This window comes from Amphibalanus amphitrite, unplaced genomic scaffold (assembly GCF_019059575.1).
Source record: "Amphibalanus amphitrite isolate SeventyFive unplaced genomic scaffold, NRLGWU_Aamphi_draft 001366F_arrow, whole genome shotgun sequence".
Classification (NCBI taxonomy): Eukaryota; Metazoa; Arthropoda; class Thecostraca; order Balanomorpha; family Balanidae; genus Amphibalanus; species Amphibalanus amphitrite.
The window spans coordinates 42,854-64,705 of NW_024882859.1; the positions used below are offsets into that span (position 1 = coordinate 42,854).

General features: G+C 47.6%; 2 protein-coding genes across 2 annotated transcripts in view; one reads left to right on the forward strand and one right to left on the reverse strand.

The window, feature by feature from the left end:
• LOC122372496 overlaps window positions 1–8,740 on the forward strand; it is a 47,768-nt gene extending 39,028 nt beyond the window's left edge. Inside the window, exons 5-10 of the mRNA XM_043349715.1 lie at window positions 1,206–1,280; window positions 1,651–1,754; window positions 4,877–5,023; window positions 6,588–6,742; window positions 7,110–7,489; window positions 8,043–8,740. Coding sequence (XP_043205650.1) covers window positions 1,206–1,280; window positions 1,651–1,754; window positions 4,877–5,023; window positions 6,588–6,742; window positions 7,110–7,318 — 690 coding nt within the window. The 3' untranslated portion in view covers window positions 7,319–7,489; window positions 8,043–8,740. The remainder of the gene's footprint in view (window positions 1–1,205; window positions 1,281–1,650; window positions 1,755–4,876; window positions 5,024–6,587; window positions 6,743–7,109; window positions 7,490–8,042) is intronic.
• Window positions 8,741–11,279: 2,539 nt separating this feature from the next.
• On the reverse strand, window positions 11,280–12,458 carry LOC122372495 (microfibril-associated glycoprotein 4-like). The gene has a single exon (XM_043349714.1). The coding sequence runs from the start codon at window positions 12,456–12,458 to the stop codon at window positions 11,280–11,282; it is 1,179 nt and encodes a 392-aa protein (XP_043205649.1).
• Between the last annotated feature and the right edge of the window lie 9,394 nt (window positions 12,459–21,852).

A 21,852-nucleotide genomic window follows, 5' to 3' on the forward strand; every position in this document is an offset into this window, starting at 1 on the left:
ATGTACTGAGTACAAAGGAGCCGACAGAACAGTAGTAGGAGGCCCCTAGTCGGCCTCTGAACGGACGGACGCCAGTGTTCGGCCTTGGTGATCGCCGGGCTCTGCTGCAGAGCGGATTTACCCGGCCGAAGGGATCGGCACCTCCGGTTGGGTCGGAGGGGAGATGGGGCGGGAGGGAAGATATACATGAGATGCTCTGGTATCTGTCGTATCTGGTGAGATGATACTCAGGTAAAGACGCATCTGAAGGGGAAGGGGTTGGTATCCTGCGCATCTGTCTGGCGTATTTGGGTCGTGTAGAGGTTATCTGACGTATCCAGAGTTATTGTGTCGCATTGGCAGTTTACTACCTCCTAACCGTTACGCGTTCCAGTTGCTTTGGGATAATAATTTGACTAGACAGGTATATGTTGAAATTGTGACACATATCATCACATCCAGCTGGCGACATTTAAGGACAAAAACTGAACAGGGAAGTAAATGGCATTAAAAGGTATTTCGCACGATTTTTAACCTCTTAACGATTCTCATTATCTTCAGTGGGCGGCTGAGACGAAACTTAGGAAGAATTTTATTGAACAGGGACGCAGACGATTGCTAGTAACGAAAATTGCAACCCTTCCAAATGTCGGGGATTTCTAGGACTCATTACTTTAGAGAGGATCTCGCGTTGGGATACTAGACGATATGCCTAACTCCTCCTAATTAATCAGTGCACCGCTCAGTAACCTATTATTCAAAAATACCCGGCGGATAAATAGCACGCAGGTCTGCAGGTCTGAGACCACTGATGACCTTTCATATCCCCTCTGTGTTCGGGTGTCACCCCGTGGGACAAAGTGCTGACCCTCCCGTCCCCCTGTTTCCAGAATGTTTGATATAACTGGCTGACCCCTGACACGGTGTTTGCAGAGCCTGACACTGTGCCTATATGACTGACTGACCCCTGACCCGGTGTTTGCAGAGCCTGACACTGTGCCTATATAACTGACTGACCCCTGACCCGGTGTTTGCAGAGCCTGACGCTGGGTAACCGGTTCGGCGGGACAGACGCCGAGTATAACTGACTGACCCCTGCCCCTGACCCGGTGTTTGCAGAGCCTGACGCTGGGTAACCGGTTAGGCGGTACGGACTCCGAGGAGAACTGCCTCATGGAGGCCTGTGGCTATATAACTGACTGACCCCTGACCCCTGGTGTTTGCAGAGCCTGACGCTGGGTAACCGGTTCGGCGGCACGGACGCCGAGGACAACAGCCTCATGGAGGCCTGTGCCACCGTGGTGAGAATACGACGGACAGTGACGTCAGTGGCCGTGTGCCCCACCGGCACCTGCCAGACCTCGCCTTGTTGCCGTGATATCTCTCATGCTGAGCCTGGGTGACCATAGTTGCAACGTTTCCATACCTTAGGCTGGGACAAATATTTAACGCCTTTCAGGTTTTATGTGAGTTATCATCATCACGCAGATGGTCAAACGGCTATCGCCCTGGAAAGGTCATGCTTTTGTTTTTAGCGTTTTACATCTGAACGTTTACCAAATCTGAACTAATCTTATTTTGCGCTGCATGTTATGTCTTACCGAAGGCCGTACGTAAAATATTAATTATTTCACTGGTAGAGTTTTTGACACGCCTCGCCGGTAACCACAGGAGGACTTTATCTACCCGACAATGGCCAGGAATGTCGAGAAGGAGTGGAAATTCGTGGCCAACGTGGACTCGATGACACAGAGCATTCGCGTGGAAAAGTGCCAGTGAGTACCTCACCGCGCGCAGAGCATTCGCGTGGAAAAGTGCCAGTGAGTACCTCACCGCGCGCAGAGCATTCGCGTGGAAAAGTGCCAGTGAGTACCTCACCGCGCGCAGAGCATTCGCGTGGAAAAGTGCCAGTGAGTACCTCACCGCGCGCAGAGCATTCGCGTGGAAAAGTGCCAGTGAGTACCTCACCGCGCGCAGAGCATTCGCGTGGAAAAGTGCCAGTGAGTACCTCACCGCGCGCAGAGCGCCCAGAACGCCGCCAATAACTTAGCCTCAGATATGAACGTTGCTACTAGTCGCAACTACTTACCATCGAAAGTCGGGGTATGGGAGAAACAAACCCGCATTCATGTATTCACTAGATAAAGAACCAATTCCTACTGATATAATGCATTGCAATTTAGACTCATGCATAAAATAGTTGACGTGGTTGGCTTTTATCGAGACAAAATATCAAGTCCTGTATTCAAACAATGTCATCTATGCCACAAACTTCTGAAGCTTTTTTGAGCACTTATAATCAGCGATGCCATTCCTTGGGATTTGTCCCAAGATCTTGGGATTTGAACATTAACATTGGGATCTTGTGATTTGCACTGCATATCTTGGGATCTGGCAGAAGCTGATTTCACTTTGTCTTCTCATGCTGTCGAATGCTTTTTCCTTGGTCGATAATAGATTTAGGATGGATTTGCACTACGGACGGTTAATCAAACATATTGAAGTAACGGACGAAGCTTGCGATGTTTCTAGCCGGCATTATCTTCCCGAGATCGCAGGATTATTTTTGTACCATTACTTGTTATGGGTATAGTAGCAGCTTTCAGTCGCTGTTCGCAACTGGCGCTCATTTGTTTAATTTCCAACTACCGATCGACGGGGATGGGTGGTTTGGCGGCATGATGGACGACGGTGAAAACAGGGCGCCTGGGGCGATTTGATCAAGGTTCGTGAAATTTACACGTGACGTTTAGCATGTAGATTGTAGAAGGCACACGAAGGGGGAGAAGCTACAAATGTCACGTGACTAATATGCCCTCCGGCGCCCTGTTTCACCGGCGTCCATGATGTTGGGTGGCTATGAAAAGCTTTTACAAACATTATGCCTAAAAAACATTTCAGAAAGCGGCTCCCGCACAAAGCGTTTCATTTTACGGTTTTGCTCTATGGAGGCTTATCCGTTGACCGCGAACCAAAATAAGGGCAATTTGTCTTTGACCTCGGAAAAGTGTCTGGTCACCTGACCTCTGGAGTCTGGGCTCTGCTGGACCAAAAATAATCAAAGCGTAACATTGCGACCTTCACAACACTGCTGACGTCTTGTAACTATATAGTCCAGGGGACGAGTTAGGTCCTCGTTTAGACCCCCTCGCCATCGCCGGCTTGAAAATTCATGGGCCCCAGCGGGCACTGGCTTACGCGCAGATTCACAGCATAGGCTTTTCGATTTCAGGATTCACATAAGCTTGTAAGAGCTTGTTTTGGAGCCCATATTTCAAAACTCAGTGGTGGAAAACACTTAAAATCAGCCTGATCTCACCTGACCCTAGCTTCTCCAAATGTGTCACGAGACAAATTTTGAAATAAATCCAAAATGCCACAGACTTCGTTTCCAAGAAGTTCTACCAGATTCGGACTATGTGTTTTAACCCTATTCCTGGCGGGCTCCGCCGGGACAAGAAACTGGCGGGGGGGCCGATTCGGCCCCCCCCTGAGATCTCGAGAACGAAGCAAGATAGCGACAAACGGTAAACGGCATCGGATACGCACGGTCAAGATCTACAATTTTTACTAAGGTCATTTTCAGGTCAGGTCAAAGATGACGTCACAGGGGTCGAAAAAGTCAAAATGGCGGCGCTAGATATGCAGAGAGTTTTTCTCGAATAACTTTCGAATTAGTCAAGATAGGAACAAACTAAGGGCATCATCGTGATCCTCTCGTCAATCCGCATCGAATGATATATATGTTGACCTCGAAAGGTCAAGGTCAAAGGTTGACCTCAGGTCACGTGACCTCGAGGTCATCATGCATATCATTCGATGCGTCTTGACGAGCTGAACACAATGAGACCATCCACGCGTCTGTATCTTGTTCCTGTACGGAGTTATTGGCCAAAAACCTTTGGTGACCTTTGATGACGTCACATGACCTCACAGCTGCCCAACAGCAAAACAGACCTCAAGGTAGTGAAGGTTGATCGTATATGAAGTCATGTATGGTATATGGGGCCATTCCGACCCGTTTTAGTGGTCAAAACAGGGAGTTGATTTTTCCCCCATTGACTTATAATGGGGAGGTCGCGAAACTGACCTGACCTTAGGTCACCGATATCAAAATTCCGAGATATACAAATTGCACATACTGGTTCCCTAACTAAAGCCTGAAGAGAAGAAATTGATCGGTCAAAAACTCTAGCTCTGGCGTGATTGCAAACTTTTCTGAGGTAGGGTCACCAAACCGCCTCTGGTGACCTGACCTGAGGTCAGATCAACTCAAAATTTTCAGACATGTTGCGTAGAAGCCTTTTAGGAAAAGTCAGAAAATTTGAGCTTCCTAGCTCAACGCGTTTGGGAGAAATAACCAAAAAACCTCAGGGGGGGCTCCTGAAGCCCCCCCCCCCCCGCCAGGAATAGGGTTAAGTCCTTGACCCACCATTGACGGTCGACGAATGACCTGACCATAATATCAGATACCACCGGCTTCATGTTGTCTAGGCCAGCATCTTCATTTTTCGTGAAGCTCTTATACTCGGTCAGGAACCGATCAGCTGTAGGAGTCCGATCGACCCCCTCCCCCTCCCCTCCCCCCGGCCTCTAGGTACATTAGCTGCTGTAAATACGCCAATAAGGACAAGGGTGGACCCGAAGAAGAGAAAGTTGAATACTAAACACACTAATATGTCCAAAATAAGCTATGGATTTACTTGGGGTACTCCTAAGGATATTCGATGGGTAGTCTTGGGATTTGAGACGAGAATCTTGGGAAATTCTGGTCGAGATCTTGGGATGGAGCAAAAATGTGGATGGCATCACTGCTTATAATGAATCTAGCCTCGATAAACTGCACAAAAACTGCACCATTCGAGACTCGAACCCGGGACCTATGTGTGACCGCCAGGGACGAGGGCAAGCCGTGCAAGATCAGCGAGACGGGGACGATCTGTCGCCAAAAGTACATCTACCGCAAGCTGTTGGCCATGGACGGCAACCAGCGACTGGAGGCGGACAACTTCCGCATCCCCAGCACCTGCGTCTGCTACATCAAGTGAGTCTATAGCACCTGCGTCTGCTACATCAAGTGAGTCCATAGCACCTGCGTCTGCTACATCAAGTGAGTCTGTAGCACCTGCGGCTGCTACATCAAGTGAGTCGGCAGTCCGCAGTCCGCACCGTGCTGTCAGCAGTCCAGTGTCCGCAGTCCACTGTCCGCAGTTAGCAGTGACCGCAGTCCACTGTCCGCAGTTAGCAGTCCGCAGTCCTCAGTCCGCAATACGCAGGACATGTAACGGTCAGCGAGTGCCCAGCTCGCCTCCTTCGGACCAGTCAAAGGTTTCTGAGCCTCCTGTACAGAAAATCCGTTACCCCACGTTTGTCGCCTTTGCTGACCATACAGCCACAATCCATTTGGGGAGTGGGGACGGATAGGTGACGGTCAATTTACAAAAAGAAAAAAAATCCTCCGCAATTCAGCACTCTTTCAACTCCGCATCGCTCGATTTCCTCGCAGCGCAATCCACAGCTGACAGCGGACGCAGTGCAGTCCGCGGCTGACAGCGGACGCAGTGCAGTCCACGGCTGACAGCGGACGCAGTGCAGTGCGCGGCTGACAGCGGACGCAGTGCAGTCCACAGCTGACAGCGGACGCAGTGCAGTGCGCGGCTGACAGCGGACGCAGTGCAGTCCACAGCTGACAGCGGACGCAGTGCAGTGCGCGGCTGACAGCGGACGCAGTGCAGTGCGCGGCTGACAGCGGACGCTAGGTATATTGGCCATTCGCCGTCTGACTTTATCTAAAGAGGCGGCAGTGCTGCCACCTAGCGGGCCAATCAGAAATGAGCGTCCCCTGACTCCGGACTGAACTGGACACTGCCGTGGGTCCCAGACTTCAGGTCCATCAGATAACAGTGTGGTACTCCCATGCGATACCTATGGGTTACCTCCTACTAAACATGCCGCCGGCTGTGATTTGCTTTTTATGCATGCAAAAACACCATATTTGTCCAGTCCTCCTGACTCGGCCGGTGGTTTGCTTGTGCGTATTAGAAACTGACCTTTCAGTTCTGCCTGACGCTGGTGTTTGCCTTACGTCTGTTTGTCTTACGTCTGTTTGTCTTACGTCTGTTGTCTTACGTCTGTTGTCGTACGTCTGTTTGTCTTACGTCTGTTTGTCTTGCTTCTGTTTGTCTTCCGTCTGTTTGTCTTACGTTTGTTTGTCTTACGTTTGTTTGTCTTACTTCTGTTTGTCTTACGTCTGTTTGTCTTCGTCTGTTTGTCTTACTTCTGTTTGTCTTACGTCTGTTGTCCTAGTCTGTTGTCTTACGTCTGTTGTCTTACCTCTGTGTGTCTTACGTCTGTGTGTCTTACTCTTACGTCTGTTTGTCTGACGTCTGTTGTCTTACGTCTGTGTGTCATGTTGTGCCGTATCCGCTGCTGCGTTTCTGCTACATCTGACGCTGGTCCTGGCGCCTGTTTCTGCTACGTCTGACGCCGGTCCTGGCGCCTGTTTCTGGTACGTCTGACACTGGTCCTGGCGCCTGTTTCTGCTGCATCTGACACTGGTCCTGGCGCCTGTTTCTGCTACATCTGACACTGGTCCTGGCGCCCCACAGGAACGCGTTCCTGCTGAACTCACGGTTCAAGGACACCACCGCCTCCAACAAGTCGTCGCGCCGGGACAAGCGCCGCTCCCGGTCCCGGTCCAGGTCCCGGTCCCGCCGCCAGACGGCGGACAGCGGGTTCGCCTTCTCCGACGGAGAGACCGACGGTGAGAGGGAAACTCCCGGGTGGCCGGGGGGCGGCTGACCCGAGCGACGGTTACAGCGTGCCCCTTTGGGCTAATTAGGAAGCTTTTATTTGAATTTGGAGTACTCCGTCGAGTATTCATACTTCGAATTCCCAGAATTCCTAGACAACTAGGGTTTGGTGCTACATTGCCTGCATTTTATGCAGTAGGCAACTGTTCTTAGTTCTTACGAAGAGTTAACACGTAATGCAATTGAAGCGGTCTTGTCGAAGGGTTTCTGATTCACGAACTCTGTTCGGAATCCATTTGTGTGAGGACGACATCACCCCCCAAAACCCGTTCAGTGCACCATGTCACGTCTCTAGCCCCGTCCCGTCTCGTCCGGCAGGTCTGAGCGGCTCGCCGCTGGACAACTCGCTGTCTGGCGGCGCGCCGGCGCAGGGCACCGCCCAGCAGAGCATCGAGACAGAGGACACGCTCAGTCCCTCCGACACCATCGGCAGGCAGAAGGTCCGCTTCGCCGGAGAGATTGTCGTCGAGTCCAACCCCATCATCGTCCAGAAAAAGCCGCCCAAGTCGGCCGGCCGGCGGAACTGAGCGCGGCGCCACCTCTGGACGGCGGCCGCAAGCTGCAGTTCGGAAACCCGCCGCCGTGGCGCTGCTGTCGGCGCGGGGAATATGGCGGGTGTGGCGGTGATTTCAAATGTGGCTGGATCTGACACGGGATCCGAGAGATCCGAATGTGATTGTGTGTTTCCGGGCCAAATGTTTAAAGGAAATAGTTCACTTTCACGAAATTATTTTTTTTTGCAACGATTTATTATTTTTTATGTTCAAAATAATCAGCAAAGAAAATAAAACCTTTTTATAACAAAAGATTTTTTTTCTATATTTTGATAAAGGAAGAACTTTTCAGTTTCTGTAAGGCACACGCGATCCAGTATGAAAAGAGCATGGGTCCCGAAAATTCTTCAGAAACAGAGAAATTATCGCAGCCACCGGCATTTGGGCGATCTGCTCGATCTGATAATGTTCCCCTGAATGTCCTAATTGATCAGTACGAGAATTTCTCTAGAGTTCTCGTAGATAATTTCTCTAGTTTCTGAAGAATTTTCGGGACCCATGCTCTTTTCATACTGGATGGAAATATATGCAAGGCACACATCCTCAACGCAAGACACCTTTTTCGGGACGAGAAATAGAATATCTTTGCCTAGGGTGATCGTTGGGCTGTAAAAGCTCCTGATTTATGCTCGTCTCAGCCCAAGCTACGGAACTGCTATTCCAGTTCAAAACCCATGTTAAAAAGTGAACTATTTCCTTTAAGCGAAGGCTCTAAAGACCTCAAAGAGACCGTTTAAATGTCTAAGAGAGATAATTTCCAGGCGAATGAAGTGTCAAAAATGCACCGAGCTAGAAAATGGAGCCAGTGACGAGGCCATTGTTCCACCATTCATTACTAAATGTATTTTCCGGAGGGGCATTGCTGGGCCGGGCCCGCATTAGAAGACGGAAGACATCTCGCAGGAAACTGATTTTGGAGTTAAATTTGTTTCGGTAGTACAGCCAAAAATAAGGAAATGTATTTTCAATGATAAATATTTTTATTGTGCTTGTGTGTTAAGTTGATAACAGTAGGTATAAAAACATTCACGTTTTATAAGTAGACCGAGACCATGTGATGTGTGTAGTAGGCTGTTGCATATTCAGAATACATCATTTGTTTATGTATATTGCCATCGCGTCTCAGCTTCTAAAGGATTGAAGTCCGCCGGTATGTAGGGCCTCGGGTGTCCGCATATAACTACGCAAGCGTCAGGCTTTATGTTTGTGTTCTACTACCTATATACCACACTCCACAGTGAGATGCTGGGGACACGAGTGCTGCTGATGAAACTACAGCCGCATGTTGTAAAACATGAGAATATGTGGCGCGGGGCGTGCCAGCAGGCCAAGACCTTTGGTTCTGAATAGCGTATGCGCTACTGAATGTGTGCTGAAAATAATGTGAACGCTTAAAGGGACCCTCCCACCTTCAAAAAAGTTAATAAATTGGCATGAAAGTGATGTCCCTTGGTTCAGAAAGAGCGAAAACGAATATCTACCAAATTTCACCGAAAAATATTCACTGGTTTTCAAGATATTAGGCTTTTACCTTTGTTTACTTTTTGGGATCTCCCCTGTTACTAGCGACTTTATTTGGAAGCAATAATTTGGCAGCCTTAAAGTGCGGCAGACGTTGCGCGCAAAGCAGCGTATACCACCACGTGTTAACGATGGTTTTAGTCTAAGATTTAAAAATCGTTAGATCTCCGCTGACGTCACAAATTCTAAGGGGGCATTCCAATGCATTAGCCCCTTAGAATCCGAAAACTGCAAGTTTGAAATTCCATATCTTCGAATTAAAGCATTTTTCGATGTTGTGAGTGCCCAAACCGGTATTTGCAGGCCATGGCCACCAATTTGGCTATCTCAACTCAAAACTAATGTTAAGGTGGGAGTGTCCCTTTAACAAAAAATTAGCTCTTCATCAGTTTCGCGAAATAAGCTGCGGAATGCGCATGATATTCGTCCGCCCGCAAACCATTGCTTATAGACGATAGGATAGACATCATGTGTTTTTTATTTGTTTAGTTCTACTTGGCTTCTAAAATGAAAAACTCATACATTTTTGCATGTTTTTAATAAAATACGACCAAATTTCCAAACGGTATTGTTGATTGACAGTGATCCGGATGCGGCAGTACCTATGCTCTTTTCAGGGAATGCAGTGTTTAAAAGCATGAAAAATTGTCTGTTTTAGTGGTACGGATGCGTTCATGTATTTACATCGTCGAGCACTTATGCCCGCCCGTTTGATGGACAATGCACCCGGTGCCTACTCAGCAGGTATCTACCTCAACACCGCGGAATTACGATAAAGGCGTTGAAAAAAAGAACGACAAATCAAACACATTGTCCAAGTATGGTGGATTAGGTATTCTAATTTAAAACTAGCGCACTACCTCTAAAAAAACACTTTCTTAGATCCTCATCGGACCTATCGATTTCCTAAACTAACCCACACCCGAGTGGGGATCCCAGTTAACTTGTTAAGTTCTACTTAACACGCCTGTATACGCCACGATACATAAAGAGAGGGGATTCATTGTCCCCGACTATAATAACGTACTTCGTTCCGGCGGTATGAAATAACGTGTTTCCTTTACGTCACACTATCACCAGGTTAGAGCCCCCACGGCAAGGTGATGTTCCGGTTAACCCGGCCGGGCCCGGGGGGTAATCCCAACCACCGCAGCCCGGGGGGGGGGGGGCGTTTTTCGCCCCCCCCCCCTGTCTAACTCCGTAAATAAGGGAGCTACGGAAACAAAAGCGATACCAAACGAAAGGTCCTTACGAGACGATTCTAATGCACCTAAAATTTTTGACCTCAGGTCAATTTTCAAGGTCAGAGGTCAAGGTCAAAGGCCAAAACCGGCACATGTGTAGTGATCTCAAAGTAAGCCTTCTAGAGGACGGCAGGCTGCATCAAACCGGCAAAATTGGGTGTCAAACGAAAGAAGAGAATCTGAGGATTCTGAAAATGTGCTCCAAATCAAAGGTCTAGGTCAAGGTCACGCTCAAAATTGACCTCAAACTTGGCACTTTTTCGCACATCTTGCGTGCTAACTTCCAAGATGTTTTGAAATGTTTTGAGGCTTATCAGTTCCCTATTTGTGGTTCATCTTACGATACAAGGCTGCTCAAAGGTCAAGGTCACAGAAGATTATCCCTGCTAGAGGCTATTTCACTGATTCAAGTCAGTAATAATAAATAAGACAATTTTGCCATCCGGAAGCTCTAAATGAAGGCTTAGAGGAAAATAGATGCCAGATTCGTGATCAGCGGGTACAAATCCATCACAAACGACCTTTCATGTGTCAAGGTCAACCAGAGGTCATTCGAGGTCACATGAGGTCAGCATGAAACTTGACCTTTTCCGAACAAAATATATATCATTCGACGCGGCTTGACAAGGCGAATGCGATGGTACCACTGCCGTAGCTCTAGGACCATTTTTGTCGAAGTTATTTGCGAAAAACTAAAACCACATTTCGGGGTCGTTGACCTGACCTCTGACCTCAGGTCACCAAAACTATTTTTCTATTTTTCTCTAGGTCAAACGCTACACAGCCGTGCTCGTAATTTGTCTTTATCTCTAAAACTCTATTTTTAGCAGCTATTTGAAGTTTGCGTCTGTGACCCCGAAGTTTGCCGTGCAGGGGTCTAGAAAAATGGAACTTGTGACGTCATCAAGGGGGCTAGGTCCAAATTTTTTACTTCAGAAGATGTCAAATTGATGGGAGAAAAGGTACTGAAAGTTTCGTATTCCTATCCCTAAGCGTTCGGGAGCTATCGCAAATATTCGCCAGGGGGGGGGGGGGCGAAAAACGCCCCCCCGGGCCCGCGAGGGTTAATGGCACTGCTATTGGCCCTGCTTGGTGTTCCAGCGACCGCCGCACGGTACTTGTGACACCGATTGTACATCACGTGATGGCCTCCTTTGTGTGTAGATTCGTCAGGTGGGCCTGATCTTCATCTCGGCCTTCTTCAGTGTGTCATAATCGTCGCTCCACGTCCACCACCATATGCCCGTCTTGTCCACCGTGCCGCCGTCCCGGTACCGTCCGTTCAGGCTGCTCCACCCGCACTGGTCGTGCCACCAGGCCCCCTGGCGGGACTCTGCACAGTGGCCGGACCCGCCGTCCTGGTCACGGTCACCGGTCGAGAACTTCATACTGGACTGGTGCGTCAGACTATCCCCGGCGGTTCCCGAGTACTTGGAGACGCTCAGCCTGTAGCCGTCTCGCTCGGACGAGATACGGAACCGTTCGTAGGTAGCGTGTCTTCGATGGCCGTCAAAGGCCTCCAGGTCAATGCGAAGCTCGTACTGTCGGTATGATGTTGTCAGCTGCCAGGTCTTTTCTAAGCCCCACCAGAACTCCTTGGTTAGATTTCCAAAGCCTTCCTTATAGTCCGTCCACCCGAGGTAGAAGTCCTGGCGGGGCTGTATGTCATCCCTCCTCTGGATTACCGTCCATCTCCCTCCGGCAGTGTCCATATCGCAGTACGCCTCGACGGAAGGTTGTTGGATGTCGCCACTGGGTCGAAGGAGGTAGACTCCAGATGGGGAGTTGACAGGCAGGTCGCTGCAGTCACGAGGAAGGTAAAGATGGTTTACCTTAGCAGCGAGGTCATCCATCTGCTCCTGTTGGGATGATGTGTTGATAACGGCTGCGGTCAGCTTGGATCCTAGCATATCGACGTGGGCGGTCCAGTTACCCAGGTTATCCAGTTTGGCGGACAACTCACTCCGAGCCGTTTTCTGTTCGCTCAGCTGGGTGTTGAGTTCGCTCAGCTGTGACTGCTGGCTGTCGAGTCTCGCAGTGAGTCCAGTCAGTTGACTGGACAGCTCTTCAATGTGCTCACTCTGCCTGCTCCTCAAAATATTGGTGGTATGTTCCGTCACTCGAGAGTCGAGCAGAGTCAGTCTGTTGTCCAGCGACTCCACACGAGACTCGAGTCTTCTGACGACTGGCCGCAGCTCTTGCTGAACTGCTCTAGCGATGATGCTGAACTTGTCGTCGGCAGTGGCGCTGGGAAGGGCGGCCTGCTGCTGCTGCTGCTCCTGCGCTGCAGTCCACCCACCCAGGGCGGTCCAGAGGACAAGTGTCACCCCGATCACCGTGCTGGCCATATCGGCCCAGGACAAGGTGCCAGCGGCGCCGGCTGCCGACCTCGAACTGACGGCTCCGAGCTGGCAGGACGTCTGCAGAGCTCGGCGCGACTGACCTCTGTCAGAGGCGCCACATCCGGTGACGCGGCCCGGTCCCGTGACCGACAGACTCAGCGATAAACATTTATAGTGGACACTGACCACTGCGTTGCATTGCTTTTCCACCCGGACGTCTCATCCATCACCTTGTGTAGTTGATTTATACACCACACAATCTGAAGACTTTGAGCAAGTCAAAGGCGTGTTTTCGTGGGATGCGAGTCAGACGTGCATTGTGCATGGATCCGAGTGATGGATCTGTGGATCTCGAAGCAAAGCACAGGTTGGGATCTATGATCCCACCGGATCCGGCGTGAAAAATACATCTTGGATCTATGATCTCATATGATCTGACGATAAATTAAGAACATGGATCTATGACCTGAGTGGATCCCACCATGCACCAAATTTGAAACCATGTTTTAAAGGTTTCTATGCCAATAACTGACACAAAACTATAGATTATAACGTGCGATCACATAAAATCACTAAAACAGAACGTTTCTGAGTTGAAACAAGTGCTTTTTTTGGGATATACGAGTATGTGTTGACAAAAATAAGTGAGGATCTATGATCCCACTGGATCTCAAGATAACAATGAGACTCGGATCTGTGATCCCTACGGATCTCTCGATAAATTACAGAATTGGATCTATAATCGCGTCGGATCCGAGAGCAGGATCCGTGGGATCATATCCCAGATCCATTTTTTCGGATCCACGCACATGTCTTTTTTGGGGTTAGGCCCTTTCGGTCTGATGAGACCATTTCAGAGCCGGAAGGATGATAGGAATTAGAGGGAGGCATTGGTCTATGGGCAAGCACCCTAGTGAGTCACCGGGGCTGAGCCCGTCTCGAAAGACAGGCCGACCAGCCCCAAGGTACTCACTGCACCCGGCTATGGGGTGCGCTCCCTCGGGAGCAACGGTGCCGCTCCAAGGGAGCAGCCCGCATGAGAAAAAGTTGCCTGTCCAGCCCGGAGGGGGTTGCGGCGTGGAGGAGAAGGATTTCAGTATCTTGAGGATAGAAGCACGTAACGGTGATGCACATGTCTGAATTGCGAGTGCTAAATGGTGTGGCAGCAATGAAGGTGTTAGGTAGAACTATGTACAGTCTGTCTTAAAAGTACCGCGCAAAGTGACGGTGGATCCATCAAGCCTGACCGAGGAAGGGCCTGCTAAATTTGAGTCACCGAAGCAATTGACACTCTCGTCCATTCCCCAGGTCAATTGGTTCGGTAACTTTCAAATTAAAGAGGGCCCTTCCTCGGTCAAGCTTGATGGATCCACCGTCACTTTGCGCGGTACTTTTAAGACAGACTGTACAACATGATCATTGATCGGGATATTGAGATAACTATCATATTGGGATAACTCTTATATAGGGACCCTCTTCCTCTAAAAGTTAACCCTCCAGGTGATGGGGAGGGGTATTTCCCCCCCCCCCTTTAGTTTTTTTTTTTCGATATATCTCGAGAATCGCTGCGCCGATCGTCACCAAACCTTCAGTACCCTCCCGTGAACAGCTATTGAACATTGTGACCAAAAAATTTTCCAAAGGCTATGATAGGTTGTACGCTAATGACGTCCGAGTGACGTCATTTCTGCCATTTTCCACTAAAAAAAGGCTTCGCGGGAAGAGCTGTCAGACCAGTAAAACTTTTGAGATACTGGTAGAGATGGTGTCTTAGTCTAGTAGACCTCGCATGACTTGGATGACCTGAGTGGCATAAACGAGAGTCGCTGTGCATTTGTCCGATTTCATGTATAATGTTTACATGTAAAACTATGTTTTTGAGTTTTAACCCGCACATGACTGGGGGGGGGGGGGCAATACGAAGGTTGCGGTACCCTCAGCTGCATCAATTTGACACCTTGTGTTTAAATTTCAACTTCTTAGCTACCATGGTTTGGCCGGAAATGACGTCAGAGTGACGTTGTGAGATTTTGATGCAAAATATTGAATTACGGCAAACGCTCTCAAGACCTTAGTTTGAAAGCTAGATCAAATTATTTTGCATGAGTGGACTACAAATACATATAGCTATCAAACTGCAATTTCAAATAAATTTCCAAAAATACATATTAACACTTAGGTAAAAAAGTTTTGGATATTTTACCAGAATAGGTATAGGTACCTATCTGATAGAACACACACTGATGAACCTACTCCAGCAAGTTTTAGCCCAATAACTTCAAAAAATAGCCAAGTTATTTGCATTATTGTCAAAATTTTAAAATTACCTATACATTTTTCAAAACGGTTTTCAGTAAGTACGTTTTTGACATCTTACAGCAACATAAATGACAACATCATGTTCCTGAGCTTAACTTGCATCTGATAGGCACCTTTTTGTTGAAAAAATGACCTTTTCTGACCTGAAAATGACCTGACCTCCGGTGAATTCAGCTGAAAATGCCCTCAAATGACACAGAAGACATTGTTTTCGAAATTTATGAGTAAAATGAACCACAAAACTTGCGTCTTGTGACCGATAGATGATATACCTACCATTTTCGTGACCTAGGATGACCTGGCCTTGACCTGAAAAAAATCGAAGTAAATGTTTGGTACCCTCAGGGTATCTAAGGCATGTATCAAGGAGTGCATAACCCAAAAATGAGCCTGATCGGACATGTCAGCCGGCGGTGAGAACCTAAATTGTGAAGAAGAAAAAATGCCGATAATTTTAACTTTTGACCTGATCTGTGACGTCATCGGTGACCTCGAGGTCATTAGAAAAAGTTCCACATAACAGTTTTTCCAGGGCTATCAGACGCCGTTTGGATTTTGACGATCGGCCCAGTAGTTTTGGAGAAAGGCCTGAGGGGGCTCTGGCGAGCCCCCTCAGGCCCTTACGTTATGGAAAATACCCCACACTGTAAAAAAAAGTTTAGCACCATAGAGGTACTTTTCAATTGACTAATTTTCAGTACCCTACACTGTAAAAAAAAGTTTAGCATTTGGGGTACTAACGGCTGCTATTCGTAGCACCTTTAAGCGTCAAAAGAACCCTACGACGTATTTACAAAGAAGCATGGTGCTAATACTGTGCTAATGATAGCTAACCAGGGATGCGGAGCCGTGGAAATTTCAGACGGCTCCGGCTCCGGCTCCGGCTCCGGAGAAAAAAATCGGCTCCGGCTCCGGCTCCGGCTCCGGGTGAAATGTTATGGCGGCTCCGGCTCCGGCTCCGGCTCCGAGTAAAATGGTCCGGCTCCGGCGGCTCCAGCTCCGGCGGCTCCGGCTCCGACTCAGTACATCCCCTATGCAATCAATTAAATATGGGTGGAATAAAAATTGGATTGGTTATACGCGTTACTCTTTGCCATGACCGGCTCATGACCGCGTCCCCGCGCAAACGCACCTCGGAGAGAACTGGCAGAACAAAGGACTAGGAAGCGATGGCATTGGAAACGCAGTCGCCGCGAATCGGAGTTCACTGAACCATCGTAAGCTGACACCCGTCTCGGCAGAGACGGTGCTGGGAGTCGCAGTCCACTGCACTGGCTTGAAAACAATGGCCGTCACCTGATGACCGGTCCTCATGTTCTGGGGATGCAGTAGACGTGGGGGGGGGGGGAGGAGCAGACAGGAAGTTGATGGCGCACTGTGGGATACTGGGGATATTCGGCTTTTTTCATTCACTTGATGGCCCATGACGTAAGTACATACCATATGTTTCACTGCATTGTACTGTCAAACCGAACTACATCAATTATTTTTTTCCTCTTCAAAAAATAAAAAGGAGCCGGAGTCACCCCCTTTTTTGGCGGCTCCGGCTCCGGCTCCGGCTCCGGTCTATATTGTTTCACGGCTCCGGCTCCGGCTCCGGCTCCGGGCAAAATATGCCGGCTCCGGCGGCTCCGGCTCCGACTCCGGCTCCGGCTCCGCATCCCTGTAGCTAACATTCCCATCAAATATTATAAGTTTAGATCACCTATTCTTCTACTGAGCTTAACGTCTACTTCTGCTAGTACCCAGTCCATCAGTGAGTGCTCTTTCAAGCTGGATTTCTAATTAGAACCATTTTAAGTGTTTTAGAAGTTGATAATGCTGAATATGGTGCTTACGTTAGTATCACAATAGAACCGGACATGCTTACAGAGGAAACAAATTTGAAATTGGCGCCAAAGAAAGTAGCTAAGCCCTGCTTTACAAATCTCTGGGAGTCTTATCACCAGCCCTTTAGCACGTTTTGACGGCGCAGAGCGATATGCGCATGCCAGCTGTTTCCGGCCACGTGTTGCGCCATTTTAGTGGAGTCCGTTGGTCGTGGTGGGAGTGTGTGCACGTGCTCCGGTATATGAAGTGAAATGAAGTGAAGTGAAGTGCTCCGGGCACATGCCACCGAGTGAAAACTCTGGAATGATAGCTTAAATCAGCTATTATCGGTGGAATCCGTCGTGCGTGGCATGGGAGTGCGTGCCCCTGCTCCGGGAGGCAGTGAGGTGGAGGGAAGTGCAGTGCAGCAGTGCAGTGAAGTGAAGTGAAGTGCTCCGGGGCCGGGTGGTACATGAGCATTTGCCACCGACACATGCCACCGACACCGACGGTGATCGACTTTGGTGAGTCTGACACGTATCTTTTGACATTATCTTATATTGTTTAAGTGCTTCATATTCCGACTTTGGCAAATCGCGCTTCTTGGTCTGAAGGAAAGTTGTGTTGTTTGCGAAAATAGCTCCCAACAGAAAAAAAATATTGGAACTGATCCAGTTTTTTTTTGCTCCAGGCATGGGGCCTGGTCAGTTCTTCCGTCGACTACCACTTACAATGGAGGACAACTACGACAACAACACGGGGTCTCCGGTTCCGTCTATCACTAAACGCCGTCTGGTCGTGGATGAGGTCGAACTTATGGCCATGAACGGAACGTCGGTTCAACGACCCCCCCCCCCGCCTCCCCCAGTCGATCTCGCGTTAATCGTCGGTCACTGCGAGTGTGCAGGTATATGAGCGACCTTTCGTTATTTCCCGTGCGTTTGTTTGTGTATATATTTACATTTGTTTTTCATGCAGATGATATGAAGTGTTAATAAATGTTCCATTATTATTTTTTAATTTTATAATGTGTTGGATGCTTGAAAGATGCACTTACACGGGAATATTGCAGAATGCAAAACACAATCATTGAGACTTGTAGTTATCACTTATCTAGGATATAACCTTTTTTGCACGTCTTTTCGGCCTTACACAATTTCCTTTTTGGTAATTGATTAGTCCTTTTTGCAGTAACTAGTGAAAGTATGTGCTGCTAAAGAAAGCAGTTTTTGCGAACTTTTCATGCAGCAGCTTTAACTACACTGTAAAAAAAGTTTAGCATTTGGGGTACTAACGGCTGCTATTCGTAGCACCTTTTAGCGTCAAAAGAACCCTACGACGTATTTACAAAGAAGCATGGTGCTAATACTGTGCTAATGATAGCTAACATTCCCATCAAATATAATAAGTTTAGATCACCTATTCTTCTACTGAGCTTAATGTCTACTTCTGCTAGTACCCAGTCCATCAGTGAGTGCTCTTTCAAGCTGGATTTCTAATTAGAACCATTTTAAGTGTTTTAGAAGTTGGTAATGCTGAATATGGTGCTTACGTTAGTATCACAATAGAACCGGACATGCTTACAGAGGAAACAAATTTGAAATTGGCGCCAAAGAAAGTAGCTAAGCCCTTCTTTACAAATCCCTGGGAGTCTTATCACCAGCCCTTTAGCACGTTTTGACGGCGCAGAGCGATATGCGCATGCGCGTGCCAGCTGTTTCCGGCCACGTGTTGCGCCATTTTAGTGGAGTCCGTTGGTCGTGGTGGGAGTGTGTGCACGTGCTCCGGTAAATGAAGTGAAATGAAGTGAAGTGAAGTGCTCCGGGCACATGCCACCGAGTGATAGCTCTGGAATGATGGCTTAAATCAGCTATTATCGGTGGAATCCGTCGTGCGTGGCATGGGAGTGCGTGCCCCTGCTCCGGGAGGCAGTGAGGTGGAGAGACGTGCAGTGCAGCAGTGCAGTGAAGTGAAGTGAAGTGCTCCGGGGCCGGGTGGTACTTGAGCATTTGCCACCGACACATGCCACCGACACCGACGTTGATCGACTTTGGTGAGTCTGACACGTTGTATCTTTTGACATTATCTTATATTGTTTAAGTGCTTCATATTCCGACTTTGGCAAATCGCGCTTCTTGGTCTGAAGGAAAGTTGTGTTGTTTGCGAAAATAGCTCCCAACAGAAAAAAAAATCTTGGAACTGATCCAGTTTTTTTTTGCTCCAGGCATGGGGCCTGGTCAGTTCTTCCGTCGACTATCACTTACAATGGAGGACAACTACGACAACAACACGAGGTCTCCGGTTCCGTCTATCACTAAACGCCGTCTGGTCGTGGATGAGGTCGAACTTATGGCCATGAACGGAACGTCGGTTCAACGACCCCCCCCCCCCCGCCTCCCCCAGTCGATCTCGCGTTAATCGTCGGTCACTGCGAGTGTGCAGGTATATGAGCGACCTTTCGTTATTTCCCGTGCGTTTGTTTGTGTATATATTTACATTTGTTTTTCATGCAGATGATATGAAGTGCTAATAAATGTTCCATTATTATTTTTTAATTTTATAATGTGTTGGATGCTTGAAAGATGCACTTACACGGGGAATATTGCAGAATGCAAAACACAATCATTGAGACTTGTAGTTATCACTTATCTAGGATATAACCTTTTTTGCACGTCTTTTCGGCCTTACACAATTTCCTTTTTGGTAATTGATTAGTCCTTTTTGCAGTAACTAGTGAAAGTATGTGCTGCTAAAGAAAGCAGTTTTTGCGAACTTTTCATGCAGCAGCTTTAACTAGTATAGATATTCTACTTTCAGCCCCAATGCTTTCGTTAGCATTATTCTACTTGTCGTGGGGTAACAATAGCGCTAAAACGGTTCATATGTGAGTACGGAAGGTACTAACTGCATGCTATTCTTAGCACCTTTTAAAGTTTAGCACCGCTAGGGTACTGAAAATTGGTCTAGCAGGTGTAGGGTACTACATTTAGTACACGGGTGCTAAACAAATATGGGTACTTATATTAGCACCTTGATACTAAACTAGATCTCAGTTAAGTACGAATAAAATGCTTAGCTTAGCACCGCTAGGGTACTGAAAATTAGTCAATTGAAAAGTACCTCTATGGTGCTAAACTTTTTTTACAGTGTAGTATAGATATTCTACTTTCGGCCCCAATGCTTTCGTTAGCATTATTCTACTTGTCGTGGGGTAACAATAGCGCTAAAACGGTTCATGTGTGAGTACGGAAGGTACTAACTGCATGCTATTCTTAGCACCTTTTAAAGTTTAGCACCGCTAGGGTACTGAAAATTGGTCTAGCAGGTGTAGGGTACTACATTTAGTACACGGGTGCTAAACAAATATGGGTACTTATATTAGCACCTTGATACTAAACTAGATCTCAGTTAAGTACGAATAAAATGCTTAGCTTAGCACCGCTAGGGTACTGAAAATTAGTCAATTGAAAAGTACCTCTATGGTGCTAAACTTTTTTTTACAGTGTAGCGGTGCTAAGCTAAGCATTTTATTCGTACTTCTGAGATCTAGTTTAGTATCAAGGTGCTAATATAAGTACCCATATTTGTTTAGCACCCGTGTACTAAATGTAGTACCCTACACCTGCTAGACCAATTTTCAGTACCCTAGCGGTGCTAAACTTTAAAAGGTGCTAAGAATAGCATGCAGTTAGTACCTTCCGTACTCACACATGATCCGTTTTAGCGCTATTGTTACCCCACGACAAGTAGAATAATGCTAACGAAAGCATTGGGGCTGAAAGTAGAATATCTATACTAGTTAAAGCTGCTGCATGAAAAGTTCGCAAAAACTGCTTTCTTTAGCAGCACATACTTTCACTAGTTACTGCAAAAAGGACTAATCAATTACCAAAAAGGAAATTGTGTAAGGCCGAAAAGACGTGCAAAAAAGGTTATATCCTAGATAAGTGATAACTACAAGTCTCAATGATTGTGTTTTGCATTCTGCAACATTCCCGTGTAAGTGCATCTTTCAAGCATCCAACACATTATAAAATTAAAAAATAATAATGGAACATTTATTAACACTTCATATCATCTGCATGAAAAACAAATGTAAATATATACACAAACAAACGCACGGGAAATAACGAAAGGTCGCTCATATACCTGCACACTCGCAGTGACCGACGATTAACGCGAGATCGACTGGGGGAGGCGGGGGGGGGGGGTCGTTGAACCGACGTTCCGTTCATGGCCATAAGTTCGACCTCATCCACGACCAGACGGCGTTTAGTGATAGACGGAACCGGAGACCCCGTGTTGTTGTCGTAGTTGTCCTCCATTGTAAGTGGTAGTCGACGGAAGAACTGACCAGGCCCCATGCCTGGAGCAAAAAAAAAAACTGGATCAGTTCCAATATTTTTTTTTTCTGTCGGGAGCTATTTTCGCAAACAACACAACTTTCCTTCAGACCAAGAAGCGCGATTTGCCAAAGTCGGAATATGAAGCACTTAAGCAATATAAGATAATGTCAAAAGATACGTGTCAGACTCACCAAAGTCGATCAACGTCGGTGTCGGTGGCATGTGTCGGTGGCAAATGCTCATGTACCACCCGGCCCCGGAGCACTTCACTTCACTTCACTGCACTGCTGCACTGCACTTCCCTCCACCTCACTGCCTCCCGGAGCAGGGGCACGCACTCCCATGCCACGCACGACGGATTCCACCGATAATAGCTGATTTAAGCTATCATTCCAGAGCTATCACTCCGTGGCATGTGCCCGGAGCACTTCACTTCACTTCATTTCACTTCATATACCGGAGCACGTGCACACACTCCCACCACGACCAACGGACTCCACTAAAATGGCGCAACACGTGGCCGGAAACAGCTGGCACGCGCATGCGCATATCGCTCTGCGCCGTCAAAAGGTGCTAAAGGGCTGGTGATAAGACTCCCAGAGATTTGTAAAGCAGGGCTTAGCTACTTTCTTTGGCGCCAATTTCAAATTTGTTTCCTCTGTAAGCATGTCCGGTTCTATTGTGATACTAACGTAAGCACCATATTCAGCATTATCAACTTCTAAAACACTTAAAATGGTTCTAATTAGAAATCCAGCTTGAAAGAGCACTCACTGATGGACTGGGTACTAGCAGAAGTAGACGTTAAGCTCAGTAGAAGAATAGGTGATGAGATATGACTTGAGTGTCATGATTAAAAAACTTTTCCTCAGGACTATATGTAATTAATGTTTATGTTTTTCGGAGTTGTTCAAGAGGATAAGTAC

Bases quoted from the DNA above. Each gene is read 5' to 3' on its own strand.
- LOC122372495 (XM_043349714.1), bottom strand. From the start codon at position 12,458: ATGGCCAGCACGGTGATCGGGGTGACACTTGTCCTCTGGACCGCCCTG.